This window comes from Myotis lucifugus, unplaced genomic scaffold (assembly GCF_000147115.1).
Source record: "Myotis lucifugus unplaced genomic scaffold, Myoluc2.0 scaffold_169, whole genome shotgun sequence".
NCBI lineage: Eukaryota > Metazoa > Chordata > Mammalia > Chiroptera > Vespertilionidae > Myotis > Myotis lucifugus.
In genome coordinates this window covers 1,674,451-1,689,089 of record NW_005871217.1, presented here as the reverse complement: position 1 = coordinate 1,689,089, position 14,639 = coordinate 1,674,451, and the positions used below count along the sequence as shown (strand labels likewise).

General features: G+C 42.8%; 1 protein-coding gene across 3 annotated transcripts in view; it reads right to left on the bottom strand.

Moving 5' to 3' along the window:
- Positions 1–14,639, bottom strand: part of KLF8 (Kruppel like factor 8) — a 76,298-nt gene that overhangs the window by 23,240 nt on the left and 38,419 nt on the right. The window contains exon 1 of one of the 3 annotated variants that reach the window (XM_006096154.3): positions 11,958–12,706. The exons of the other annotated variants lie outside the window; for them this stretch is intronic. Within the exon in view, the coding sequence (XP_006096216.1) occupies positions 11,958–11,964 (7 nt within the window). The 5' untranslated portion in view covers positions 11,965–12,706. Of the gene's footprint in view, positions 1–11,957; positions 12,707–14,639 lie in introns of those variants that run through there. 3 annotated transcript variants of the gene reach the window in all.

Sequence of the window (14,639 nt, the reverse complement as noted above, 5' to 3'; positions counted from 1 at the left end):
CCTCTCCCTTTCTCTCTGAAATCAATAAAAAAATATATATTTTTTAAAGGATATTAGTCAGCCCGGCCGGCATGCTCAGTGGTTGGATGTCAACCTATGAACCAGGAGGTTCGATTCCCAGTCAGGGCACATGCTCAGGTTGCAGGCTCAATCCCCAGTGGGGGGTGTTCAGGAGGCAGCCAATCAATGATTCTCTCTCATCATTGATGTTTCTCTCTCTCCCTCCCCCTTGCTCTCTGAAATCAATATAAAATTTTTTTAAGTATATTAGTCAAATGGCATAAGCTGACAGTCAGGAATGTCTCAACCATTTTTGCTAACTGCACATTCACCCAAAAGATAGTCAATTGGAGTTGCCATTAGATAACCATGGACAACACTCTAAATATTGGTAGGAATGGATATAGAGAAAGCTATCAGAAATGTGTATAACCTTCTCTTTTAAAAATGTTTTATTTAATATTTTAGCCAGCTAAAATTTTAAAAACTGGGGCCAACAGAATGGTTTTAAAGAAAGCTCAGGGTTGTTGTTTTTTTTAAAGGAATTTAAAAGCCTTTTACTTTTCTCTAAAGTTGGAGCTGCTGCTCTTAAGTGTCTAGAACCAGACAGCTGCACAGAATCTGTGAGGAAAGTGGTGAGGAAATACCCAAAGGGGGTTAAGGTATTTGTCTTGAGCTCTGCAGATGGAATCACACAGGCAGGAGAGCTTCAGAAATGCAAATAACCTACTGAGATAATAACCATTATTCTGCCTGGTATGGCTCTTCAAGCCTTTGTGTCTGGAAACCAGACTTTCTGGTCCTTCTCCTAATGTACAGGGTACTGAAAGAGGAAATAAAGGAGGAGATAGGAAGGAAGATTGAACCCCTTCCACAGGGGGTCAATGTCTAATATATGCATAACTTCACACATCATATTACAAGGACCATGACCACAGAAAATTGCTAATGTTATATTACATTTGTCATGTTCCTAAGGTTATTTTGTTACACATTTTCCATAGTGATCTGCTTGTTATATGAAAGTGAACAGTGCTTCTAAGGGACAGGAGCAGGTGGCTGGCTAATAAGAATGCATCTCACCCTTTGGCCAGCCCTGAGAGGAAAAAAAAATGTCTAGGGATGAATCAAGAAGTTAAACCTTTAAGGAGGAAAGCACAGCAGAGTCACTGGGGCCCACAACTTCAAAAGAATGCAGAGCATTGGGAACCCTGACACAGACCTAAGAAGGTACCTAGTATCTTAACAAGATAGAACATGTGGACAACACAAATAATCATCCCTCATGTGCATCTACACAGCTTTACAACAGGAAAATAGTGCTCATATACCATTCCCATTTCACAGATAATGAACTTGGAAGCTCAGGTCACATAGTTTAGAAGTGACGAAATCAGAACTGGAACCTTTATCTTCCAACTCAAATTACAAGTGCTCCCTTACTACTTTCTAATATTGCAAATTTGATGAGCACCTTCTTTCTAAAAAACTGTCTACTCAGAAAATAACTGCCTTAACCGGTTTGGCTCAGTGGATAGAGCGTCGGCCTGTGGACTGAAGGGTCCCAGGTTCGATTCCGGTCAAGGGCAAGTACCTTGGTTGCGGGCACATCCCCAGTGGGGAGTGTGCAGGAGACAGCTGATTGATGTTTCTCTCTCATCGATGTTTCTCTCTATCCCTCTCCCTTCTTCTCTGTAAAAAAACAATCAAATATTTTTAAAAAGGAAATAACCAAAGTGTCCTTCCATAGATGATTGGATCAAGAAGGTGTGGTACATATACACAATGGAATGCTGCTCAGCCAGAGAAAAGGTTAAATACTGCCATTTGTGACAACATGGATAGAGCTTGAGAATGTCATGCTAAGTGAAATGTCAGACAGAAAAAGTCAAGAACCATGTGATTTCACTCACATGTGGGATATAAAACTGAAAGCAACAAATGAACAAACAAACAAAAACTCATAGACACAGATAGCAGTATGGTGGTTACCAGAGGAGAAGAGGGGTGTGTGGAGGTAACAAAGGGTAAAGGGGGTCAATATATGGTGACAGAAGGAGACTTGTCTTTGAGTGGTGAACACACAATGCAATATAGAAATGATGTATTATAGAATTGTACACATGAAACCTATATAGTTTTATTAACCAATGTCACCCTAATAAATGTAATAAAAAAGAAAATAAAAAACTGTCTACTAAACGAAAAACAAGATTAAAGACAACACACCAATCATTTAGAAAGATATTGAGAAGTATAGGTCACTTTCAGCCACTGACTATAAGAAATGCTGAAACTGTTAAAAAATGAAAATCAACGTTTTAGGGTTTTGAGATTATATGCAGTTTTTAAAAACACATTACCTGTGTTTTTAATATTTGAAAAAGGTTATTAAAGAACTAGAGCCCAGCCAGTGTGGCTCAGTGGTTGAGCGTCAACCTATGAACCAGGAGGTCACGGTTCAATACCCAGTCAGGGCACATGCCTGAGTTTTGGGCTGGATCCTCAGTGGGGGGTGTGCAGGAGGCAGCCGATCAATGATTCTCTCTCATCATTGATGTTTTTCTCTCTCTCTCTCCCTATCCCTTCCTCTCTGAAATCAATAAAAACATGCTTTTTTAAAAAAAGAACTAGAAGGAGAGTTTTACCAAGCATTCAAAGAAGAGCTAAACCTATCCTCCTCAAACTATTCCAAAAAATCTCAGAGGAAGGAACACTTCCAAGCACTTTTTACATGGCCAGCATTAGCCTAATTCCAAAATCAAAGACACTACAAAGAAAGAGGATTACAGGCCAATATCCCTGATGAACACAGATGCTAAAATCCTTAACAAAATATTAGCAAATCGAATCCAGCAATACTTTAAAAAGATCAGACACCATGACCAAATGGGACTTATTCCGGGGATGCAAGGCTGGTACAATATTCGCAAATCAATAAATGTGATATATCACAAAAACAAATTGAAAAACAAAAATCACATGATCATATCAATTGACACAGAGAAAGTATTCGACAAAATCCAACACCCTTTTTTCATACAAACTCTCAGGAAAGTGGGAATAGAGGGGTCACACCTCAACATAACATTAAAATACCAATGGCATATTTCACAGATCTAGAACAAACACTCCAAACATTTATATGGAACCAAAAAAGACCCCAAGTAGCCACAGCAATCTTGAGAAAGAACAAAGTTGGAGGGATCACAACACCAGATATCAGGTTATACTACAAAGCCACTGTAGGCAAAACAGCATGATACTGGCACAAGAACAGGCATATAGATGAATGGGACAGAACAGAGAACCCAGAAATCAACCCAAGCCATTGGATGTGGAGAAAAGGGGAGGTTCTTACACTGAGCATGCCAAAAGCTCAATTAATATTTGACAAAGGAGGCAAGAGCATATGATGGAGTCAAGACAGTCTCTTCAGTAAATGGTGTTGGGAAAATTAGACAGGTACATGCACAAAATGAAACTAGACCACCAACTTAAACCATACACAAGAATAAACTCAAAATGGATAAAAGACTTAAATGTAAGTCATGAAGCCATAAAAATCCTAGAAGAAACCATAGGCAGCAAAATCTCAGACATCTGTCATAGCAACATGTTTGCCGATACATCTCCTAGGGCAGTGGTCGGCAAACAGCAGCTCGTGAGCCACATGTGGCTCTTTGGCCCCTTGAGTGTGCCTCTTCCACAAAATACCACCTGCGGGCACGCACGTACAGTGCGATTGAAACTTCATGGCCCATGCGCAGAAGTCGGTTTTCGGCCTGAGCAAGTCTATTTTGAAGAAGTGGTGTTAGAAGAAGTGGGGGTACGTTTGCTGAGGTCGACCCCTCAGATTGAGGACGTTTTTAGCAAAGGCCAGCTTAGGAGTCCCCTAATTAAGTTAATAACAATGTACCTACCTATATAGTTTAAGTTTAAAAAATTTGGCTTTCAAAAAAAATTTCAATCGTTGTACTGTTGATATTTGGCTCTGTTGGCTAATGAGTTTGCCGACCACTGTCCTAGGGCAAGGGAAACAAAGAAGAAAATAAACAAATGGGACTACATCAAACTAAAAAGTTTCTGCGCAGCAAAAGAAACCTTCAACAAAATGAAAAGAAAGCCCACTGTATGGGAGAACATATTTGCCAATGATACATCTGATAAGGGCTTAATTTCCAAAATATATAAGGAACTCATAAAACTTAACAAAAGGAAAACAATGCAATTTAAAAAATGGGCAAAGGACCTAAATAGACACTTCTCCAAAGTGGACATACAGAGGGCTGAGAGACATATGATAAAATGCTCAAAGTCACTAATCATCTGAGAGATGCAAATTAAAACAACAATGAGCTATCACCTCACACCTGTCAGAATGGTTATCATCAATAAATGACAAGTGCTAGCGAGGATGTGGAGAAAAGGGAACCCTCATACACTGTTGGTGGGAGTGCAGTCTGGTGCAGCCATTATGAAAACAGAATGGAGTTTCCTCAAAAAAATAAATATGGAACTGCCATTTGACCCTGTGATCCCACTTCTAGAAATATATCTTAAGAATCCCGATACACCAATCAGAAAGGATATATGCACCCCTATGTTCATAGCAGCACAATTCACCATAGCTCAGATTTGGAAACAGCCTAAGTGCCCATCAGCAGATGAGTGGATTAAAAACAGTGGTACATAATGGAATACTACACTGCTGTAAAAAGAAGGAATTCTGCCCTAACTGGTTTGGCTCAGTGGATAGAGCATCGGCCTGCGGACTGAAAGGTCCCAAGTTCGATTCCGGTCAAGGGCATGTACCTTGGTTGCGGGCACATCCCCAGTGGGGGGTGTGCAGGAGGCAGCTGATCGATGTTTCTCTCTCATCGATGTTTCTAACTCTCTATACTTCTCCCTTCCTCTCTGTAAAAAATCAATAAAATATATTTTTAAAAAAAGAAGGAATTCTTACCATTTGCAAAAGTATGGATGGACCTGGAGAGCATTATGCTAAGTGAAATAAGCCAGTCAGAGAAAGATAAATATCACAGGATCTCACTAATGTGGCATCTAATGAACAGAATAAACGGATGAATGGAGTGAATCCAGAGACATGGAAGCATGGAACAGACTTTGGAATCTCAAAGGGGAGGTGGAGAAAGGTGGGTGGGTGGGTGGGTGATCACCCAAAGATCTCCTATGTATATTTGCATAACCTATGGACATAGACAATAGGGTGGTGAAGGCATGGGAGGGGGGCGGGGCGTGGCAAATTGGAGGGGTTCAATGGGGGAGGAAGGAGGATATATGTAATACTTTCAACAATAAAAAATTTTAAAAACCTGAACCAAATAGATCCAGAGGCCTGGAAGCATGGCACAGACTGGGGAATCTCAGGGGGAAGGAGGGGTGGGGCGGGGTGGGGCAGGGCGGGTCGGTGCGAAGTGATTGAAATGATCGAAGAACTTGTATGCATATATGTGTAGCCCATGGTCACAGACAATAGGGTGGTGAAAGGGGGGCAGGTGTGGTGGAGGGGGTCAATGGGGAAAAAGGGACATATGTAATACTTTCAACAATAAAGATAAATCTTAAAAGTTTTTTAAAATAATAGAAAGAATGAATACACAGATATTTTCAGACCGTATTTTTTTTTTAATCCTCACCAGAGTGAGGGTATTTTTTCCATTGATTTTTAAAGAGAGTGAAGGGAGGGGAATAGGGAGAGAGAGAGAGAGAGAGAGAGAGAGAGAGAGAACTATCCACGTGAGAGAGACACATTGATTGGTTGCCTCTCACTAGCGTTCAGGTTGGGGGCAGCAATTGAATCTGCTCCTGCTACGACAGTGTGTGCCATTGACAGTTGACCGTTAACCGTTGACCGTTGACCGTTGAATGGAATCTGAGACACTTCGGTCAGAGGGCCGGACACTGTAACCACTGAGCCAATCCGGCCAGCGCCAGATAGTTTAACTGTATATTTTTCAGAGAGTAGTTTTGAGATGGATCTCTGGGAAAACCTTCAGCAGCATCGACATTACTCTACATGAGGTTAACAACAGAATGGTGATCAAAGAACAATAATTTCCAACACTGAGTACTTACTGTGTTCTGTTAAAAGAACAAATGTAGACAGCCGTCAGTTGGAGCGGAGGCCTGACTCGCCACTTATGAGGGGCGGGGCGGCAGTGTGAGAGTGGCCCAGAAGACACTGCGCGCGCAGGGAGCCAAACAGGGGTGTCCCGAGACTCCAAGTGGTCCCCCTTTGCTGATGTGCATTGAAGAGGAAAGCTGAGTGAGGGCTGTTACATCTCCAGGCTTCCGTAGGGCAGGTCTAGCAGCAACCCCCTCACTACCATAGGCTGTCAGGGAGCACTGGGGAGTCTTCCCATTGGCCAAGATGGCGAAGGGGCGGTTCTTACATTGAGCACGCCCAAAAGTAGAAAGGTGAATGGACAGGGCCCCAGCGAGTGAGAGTGAAGGCTAAATGATAAAGTTGACTTGGGGATAATAAAAGTCACTCAATAGGAGACTGTTTAAATGAATTATGACTCCTCCATATTGTGAAAAACTATGCAGTCATACAAAAGCATGAGGTATTTCTTTACATACATATATGGAAAGGGCTCCTAAGTATATTTTAAGTAGACAAAGTAAGGTGTAAAATGATATGCAGAGTGTGTTACTATCTTTGTATAAAAGGCAATGGGGAGTATATATGTATACATAGACTCATTTGTTTGATATACATAAAATGCCCATGGAAGGATTCCTAATCAACACATAACTCAGAGAGGCAAACACTTCATTGTATATACTTTTGCATATTTTTAATTTTGAGCAGTGTGGAATTCATTACCAATTTAAAATACACTTTTAAATGAAAGTTTTAACAAGAGCCCTTGGCTACTAAGTAGATAAGGAAACTGAGGAAGAGGGCAAAGCTAATGCTAGCATTTCTTTTAAATATAGTTTTGTTGATTTCAGAGAGGAAGGGAGAGGAAGAGAGAGATGGAAACATCAATGATGACAGAGAATCATTGATCAGCTGCCTCCTGCACGCCCCCTACTGGGGATCGAACCCACAACCCGGGCATGTGCCCTTGACCAGAATTGAACCCAGGACCTTTCAGTCCACAGGCCAATGCTCTATCCACTGAACCAAACCAGCTAGGACTAATGCTAGCATTTTGAGTATGGAGTAAGAGAACCACAACAGCCATATTTCCCCACTGCTTTCTATACTGTCATGCATTCTTCTAAGTGCTTTTAAAAATTAATACTTTATTTCTTTATTGCAACCCTATGAGGTAATTTCTACTATTTTCTCAATTCATGGACGAAAAAAGGCAAGTGCAGAGATTATGATGATGGTAAGTTGTAGAACCAGGGAAGTAAAAAGGAAAAGTCTTGAATGAGGGGTGGAGCAAGAGTCTAGAGGTAATGACATATTCTGTTTTAGACATGATGAGATTGAGGTTACAAAAAAAGGCAAAATGCTAGATATTTGATACCTGTATTGATATCAAATACATGAATCTGGCTCTAGACTTAGGTTATAGCTCCTTAATTTAAAGTGTTTAATAATCCCAGAGTTTGGTTTGTTCATATTATACCTATTTTGTATAAGTGTGCAGTTAATATCTTTAAGTTTATCGTACAAAGTACCTAGCATGTTACATTTAAATCCAGCTTCCTATCCCACTAACCTACCTTCCTCTTCTCCAAACACACAAGCAACATTTAAATAAGTTACTTAAAGTAACAAAAATGAAGACAACTTCCACTTATAAAATATGTAATGGAAGTCAGGAACTGGGTCCAATGTGTTTTACTTACATTCTTTGTGATCACAAATTACCATATCATTTTAGAGGTGAGAAAACGGAGGCTAGATGATAAAGCTAAGCTGGCGATAATAAATACATCAGAAACCCAACTTCAGATATAAAACCCAAATTGAAAACAGTATTATATGAAAATCAAAAAGTCAAACAAGGTCTCACATTGTCTTTGATAAACTAATGAGCCTAATATGACAATGTAATTATATATGTACACAAAGTACTGTAATACAGGGAACAGTGTAGCAGAGGTTCCAGATAATGCAAGCAAAGGGAAATGGAAACTCCAAAAGGTTTGTTTCTATAAGCAAGAATCAGGGAAATTTTCATAGAAATAGCATTTAATTTGAAATTAATAATGAAGGAAATCTATAAATACTGTTTTAAGAAAAAATCATGAAAATAAGTACATAAAAGTAAGTATATCTATAATAATAAAAGCATAAATGCTAATTACACCGGACATCCTTCCGGACAACCTTCTGGACGAAGCTATGATGGCAGGGGCCAAGGCAGAGGCGGCCCCTAGTTCTATGATAAGTATCAACTGAGCAGACCAGACAGTGATGTACAATTTCTAAGAAATAGCTGAGGAAATAAGGAAGGTTTGATGCACATGCAAAGGACTGTAATAGGACTTAAAGGACGATTGGGGTTTGAATGGGGAGGCAAAAAGAAGACATGTAAGATAAAAGAAATATAAAATGAGTTTTAATCAAATTTCTCAGTGCCTAACACATAGTATGCCAACACCTATTTGCTAAATAAATTATATATCCAAAGGCAATCTTCTCATTATTCATCAATTTAAGTGAGGCAATAAACTATAACCAACTCAAGGTAAGGGTAAATATAGAAATGTGTCAAATAATAATACAGTAAAACCTCAATATAACGGACTAACAAGGAGGTGCCTGTTAAAGCTGAAAGTCTGTTATATAATCAAGTAGGTTTTCCAGATGCATATGCTAACAAATTGACAAATTAGTTTAGTTTACCTGTTTTGACTTATTACACACATTTGTACACACATTTGTATAATTAAAATTAAGTATGTATAAAAAGTTTAGTTTCACAGAAAAGTTTTCTATATGCATTATAGTAATTTTAAATTTATACTGAATAGGTCTAGTCAATGCCTGCATTTGCCATCACCGTGAATAAACAAATGCATAGGCTGGGATGTGGCTTAGCACATGTGGGAACATCTTCCCTGCATGCCTTAAAACTGGTGCAGAAGAAAGTCACGCCAGGAGATAACAGAACCAATTACCACTCTTGATGAGGTGTGATCATATGCTAATCATTCACTGAACATTGTTTACCAACAGTGACTATTAGATTTAAATATGTAGACGATAGTTGTGGGTATGTAATACTTATTTATGTTGGCAAAATTACTAGTGTTTTTTCCAACATATGGCCTATTCGCTAAAATTTGTTAAAAATAACAGTGAATTGCCTGGCCGGTGTGGTTCAGTGGTTGAGCACCAGCCCATAAATCAGGAGATCATGGTTTGATTGCCTGTCAGGGCACATGCCCAGGTTTCCAGCTAGATCCCCAGTGGGGGGCATGGAGGAGGCAGCCGATTAATGTTTCTCTCTCATCAATGTTTCTCTCTCTCTCCCTCTCCCTTCCTCTCTCTAAAAGCAATAAAAATATTTTTAAAAAATAAGTGAATTCGCGACAAAAAAATAACCTGATAATTTAATTATAAGCAAGTCTTGGTTAAAAGTATTTTAAAATTAACAGGGTGTTAATTTTCACATATGACATACAGACCAGAAAACATGTCCGTTAAATTCAAACTCTGTTAAATCGAGGTCTGCAAATCGAGGGTTTACTATACCGCCCCTGCCAGAAAGAGAAAGAATAAATGGTTGTTCTCCCTCACTGCTAGGCACATGCAACCTAGAGAGATGGAAGATGACTAAGCTTGGTGGCTTGATTATTGGAATTCGGTTAGCTATACCAATAAGGGCTTCATCTCAGACATACATATACTAGAATGACAGGGGTGGGAGGTAGAGGGTGGTAGTGTGCTAGTTCATGTTTTCTCCCAAATTTTCTTTCCAATGTATCCTGGAAGCCTAAACAAGAGGGACCTATAGCTCCCCTGAGCTCTGAAAATAGAGCCATTATCTGGTTTGGTTTTCGGATACATGTGTCACTTTTGCTAAGTTTATATTTCTGTTCTTCCTATGTTTCCTGCCTATCGGCCCTTCAAGCTAACCTGAAGACCCTGCTCCCAGGCCATTCTCTGTTGTCACCAAAAAAAATTCTGAAGAACGGGATGAGGTCATTTGTGAGTCACTGGTTTCTGTCGTCCAAATGACCTGTTGGTTATATCATCCTGTTTAAGTTGCCTGAAGAATGAGGGGAAAGGCAGACTGGTGGACCTTTCTCTAGGAGGTGCTAAAGTCCAGAGGGAACAATGTTAAATCACAAGTAAATAAAACCCGTGCTCTAACTTCAGCCTTTGGGCAAGCGAATTCAATCTTGTGAGGTCTCCTTTCACCCCACCTGGAAGGTGTTTTAAAGATAGCAAAGCACTAATTCTATCAGCAGTGTGCCAGAGAGGAGAGTGGCAAGCTGAGTAAGAAAAGGAAGTGAAACAAAGATATACTAGTACACGGAGTAGCAGGCAGCCTCTGTTACATACATCAGGGAATTTAGTCTGTCCAAACTTCTTTTGAGATAAGCTTATTAATCCACATTCTCTAAAGGAGTAAAGCAATGTCCAGGGTAATGCAGCAAGTAAGTGGTGATGTTAGTTTGAAAGCAGTTATGTCTGCTGCTCCAAGCCATCATAGTTTCCATTAGTTTCCAACCCAAACTTAAAGATTATTCTCTTTGCCTAGTTATCATCAGCCTGAGTGACATCAGACAGGTGCTAAATAATACCAAAGGAAATAAAGGATTGTCCCTTTGACCATCTGTTTGGATTTATTTTTCCAAAGAATAAACTTTATTTATTTTGTGATTTAATTCCCCCCAAATTCACTGAGTTAAACACACACACACACACACACACACACACACACACACACACACACACACAGACTTCTTCCAAGTAATCACTGCAAGTCGATTTGGTACAGCAATTTGGTTCAATATTATACCTACTGAGGAACCAACCACCTTGGCCACGATTTAAAGAGCTAGGTAGGGCAGGGGGTAGGTTTCCACCTCAGGCCAAGCTCGGGCCTCCCTTGCAGTGGTTCTCAACCTTCCTAATGCTGCGACCCTTTAATACAGTTCCTCATGTTGTGGTGACCTCCAACCATAAAATTATTTTCGTGGCTATTTCATAACTGTAATTTTGCTACTATTATGAATCCTAATGTAAATATCTGATATGCAGGATGTATTTTCATTGTTACACATTGAACATAATTAAAGCATAGTGATTAATCACAAAAACAATATGTAATTATATATGTATTTTCCGATGGTCTTAGGCGACCCCTGTGAAAGGGTCGTTCGACCCCCAAAGGGGTCGCGACCCACAGGTTGAGAACCGCTGCGAAGGCACGCCCAAAGCAGCTCCTCCCCCAGGCTGCCTCCGGGACTTCACCAGCCAGCTCAACGTCCCCAATAGCCTACACTCAAACCTTAACTCACTTCCCCCTTCTCCTTCCTTTCAGAAGCATCTCTGGGTACCTGTTACTGCTTAGGGGGGGTTACTTGAGAGTGCTGGCCTTCTGAACCCTGTACTCGCTGGCTGCAACTTTGGCTGGGCTGGGTTAAGTCAAAGACAAACCTCACTGCTTAAGGAGAAATGAGAGTGCCGAGCCCAGGCGGACTAAGTTAGACAAAGCCATCCATTCCCCTCCACCTCCCCCCCCCCCCCCGCCCCGCCGCCCTCTACACACACACACCTTCATTTCTCCCATGAGGCTCCCCAACCTTCCCATCTATCCCTTCTTTGCTCAGCCCTTTAGCAAAGTCATTTTCTCTTGAGTTTCATTCGGTTCCACATAGTTTTTGTGCCCTTCCTCCCCAACCCACCTATGCCCTCCCCCCTCTGCTAAAACCTAAAGAACAGAAGTGGGGATGGGGCTGAATCTCGACAGAGGAGATGGGAGCGAGTGTGTTCTAATCCCAGAGTCACTTACCGCCCATGTCACTAGCTGGGGACTCCTGATGTTTCCGGACCTCATACCGTCCTCCCCGAGGCTCATACTTCTCAGCTGATCGCAAGACAGCTGTTTCCTTCACACCCGCCCCTGTCTGCCAGCGACTCGCTCTCGCCTTCTCTTGCTGGGCCCCCACCTCCCCTTTTCCTCCTGGCTGGAAAATGGGGAGGAGGGCCGGGGCAGAGGGAGTCAATTCAGACTCAGCTGGGTCACCCTCGCAACCAGGGAAACAAAGCTCTCAAGCATCCAATCCCAAATCGGGGGGCCAGCAAAGCAGACTTCCTAAAAAGAATCCCCCCCCCCTGCTGCCCATGCGGCTCTTTCCCTCGGCTAAAAATAAAGTGGGTTCGCTGGGTCGAAGTGGCCAAAGCTGAGGATCCTCGGTTCCCCTTTCACCTCCACCAATTCAGTTCCGGCCAAGCCCACTCTCCACCCATCCTCTGCACTCCACATACCCTGGAAGAGAGGGCCCGGGCTTGGACCTAAGAAAACCAACCCAGACCCCAAAGCAATACTTGAATACAAAGTTGAGGCGGACGAGGGAGGACTAGTTCAGGACAGGAATCTTGACTGCAGCCTTGGCCACCCCACACCCCAGCGCCTTCCTAAAGAGAAAGAGAGGAGGGGCACATGCCTACAATTGGTGGAAACATAGAGAGGCATCCCCAGCCCAGGGCAGGGGCTTCAGCGAAAATGGCCCCAACTCCTGGGGAGACATTTCTTGGAAGCACCCGGCTGCCCCACTGGGGAGATCTTGAAGTGCTAGCTGGGCAACTGGAGTGGGTGGGGTGACTCTGTCTCTAGCCGGTTACACCCAGAAGAGAGGTGTGACCACCGTGAGGGTGGAGTTCCTTAAAAGGGACAGACGTCTGCCAGAGGAGAGTCAAAAGTGGGAGGAGATGGAAAAGGGTGTGGCTGGGCCCAGGGAGGGAGAAAGGAGGGGGTGGGGTGGGGTGGGGCGGGACACTGGGCGGAGAGCACTGGTCTTGCCCCTCCCAGCAGCTTCTCTCAGTCTCCAGCCCCAGCAGGTATATAACTCGAGTCAATTTCAATTCCCCTTTTCCCATCCCATAGAGAGGCTAGCAAGTGCTCTGCTTGGTCACCTATTCATTCGGCTTTAAACTAACTCACCAGGGGAGGGCGAAAGGGATTGGGGTTAGGAGCTGTCTACAAAGAGAGGAACGGGGAAAGGAAAAAGCAAGGCTGGCGACGGGAATCATATCCACCCTCCTAGCTCTCCATGGTAACAGGAAGACACCAGCAGGGACAGCGAGGTCACAATGTCTTCTCAAGGTGGAGACTAAAAGCCGAGGAGAATGGAGCTGGGGGCATGTTGTAGCAAGAGACAAGGAAGGAAGGTGAGGGTGAAAGAATGGGTGGGGGAAGAAGGAGGAGTTCGAAGAACTGTGGAGACAGAAAGGCTCTTCTAGTCTTCCAGACACCAGACCTCTAAGAATAGGGTTCTCAACTGCCTGAGACTCCCTCTCAGCCAGGCATTGCTAAGATTCCGGTGGAGCTGAATCCATAGGATAACAGCCACATTTCCAGGATTTCTTTGCCCTTGCCTGAAAGTCCCTCTCTAGGTCATTTTAATAGGAGGTCAGGAAGTCTCAAGCAACCACAGGCCCTTATCAGTGCCTGGTCCCTACCACAATGCTTTTACCGGGGAGGAAAGAGCAGAGAGACAAAAAAAAAAAACAAAGCAGAGGGACCGAGAAAGCAGAGAGACAGGAGAAATAATAGCTCCTGTGTCTTCAGCACCTAATATGGGCAAGTCACTGGGCCAGGTGCATTTATCATTTCTTATTCCCAACAACGACCCTGGAAAGTAGGGATTAGTATACTCTTCAAGCCCCCTTTTAAAGGATAAAACAAGTTCCCAGCCCAGTGTGGTCGGCAGTTAGACAGACAGGAGCAGAGCAAGGACGATGGGCCAGGTACAGAAGATCACCAGGGCAGAAAGCCCTGGGGGCCTAGCAATTGTAGGGTGGGGCCTCACCCCCATGGTGGCCTTTCCTCCACTAGCTTATCACTGGTCCTGCGGTTTGGACCCCCTGACCTTTCCTCCCTAGAGATAACATCTAGGCCTCTGTTGTATTTCAGCTCCAGGACCAGAAAAGAAGCAAAACCAGGCCAGTAACCCCACAGCTTACCTCAGGACCATTTGCATTGGATAATGACCCCCTGCCCTGCACCAACCAATCAATCAGTGGGACCTGAAAAGTCACACCTGGAAAACTGCCGAATATTCTACTGAGATCTTCCCCCAGGACCTCCCCTAATATCTCCACCCTTAAAACCCTTAGGACAAAGGACCCAGTAAGCTTTCCATCCCAAAAGCTGCCGCACCTTCCCCTTCCCTCTCCCCATCCCCCCAGGCACAGTACCATTAGCTTTCTCACTCCCTTTGCCTCTATAACTTGTTTCCTGAGCCCATTTCTTCTACAAATTACTTCTTCGCCCTCTGTGATGTTCCAAATAAATGTTCTCCTATAGTTTGAGTCTTGGTGTTATGGGTTGACTCAGCGAGATAGACCACCGACTCAGAATTCAAATTTAAGAGCCTTTATTAAGCTGGCCAGCTGACTACAGTTACAGCACCCCGCTGAAGCAGAGGCTGAACTGCAGCGCTGACTGCAAGAGTTACATTTATTAAATTTT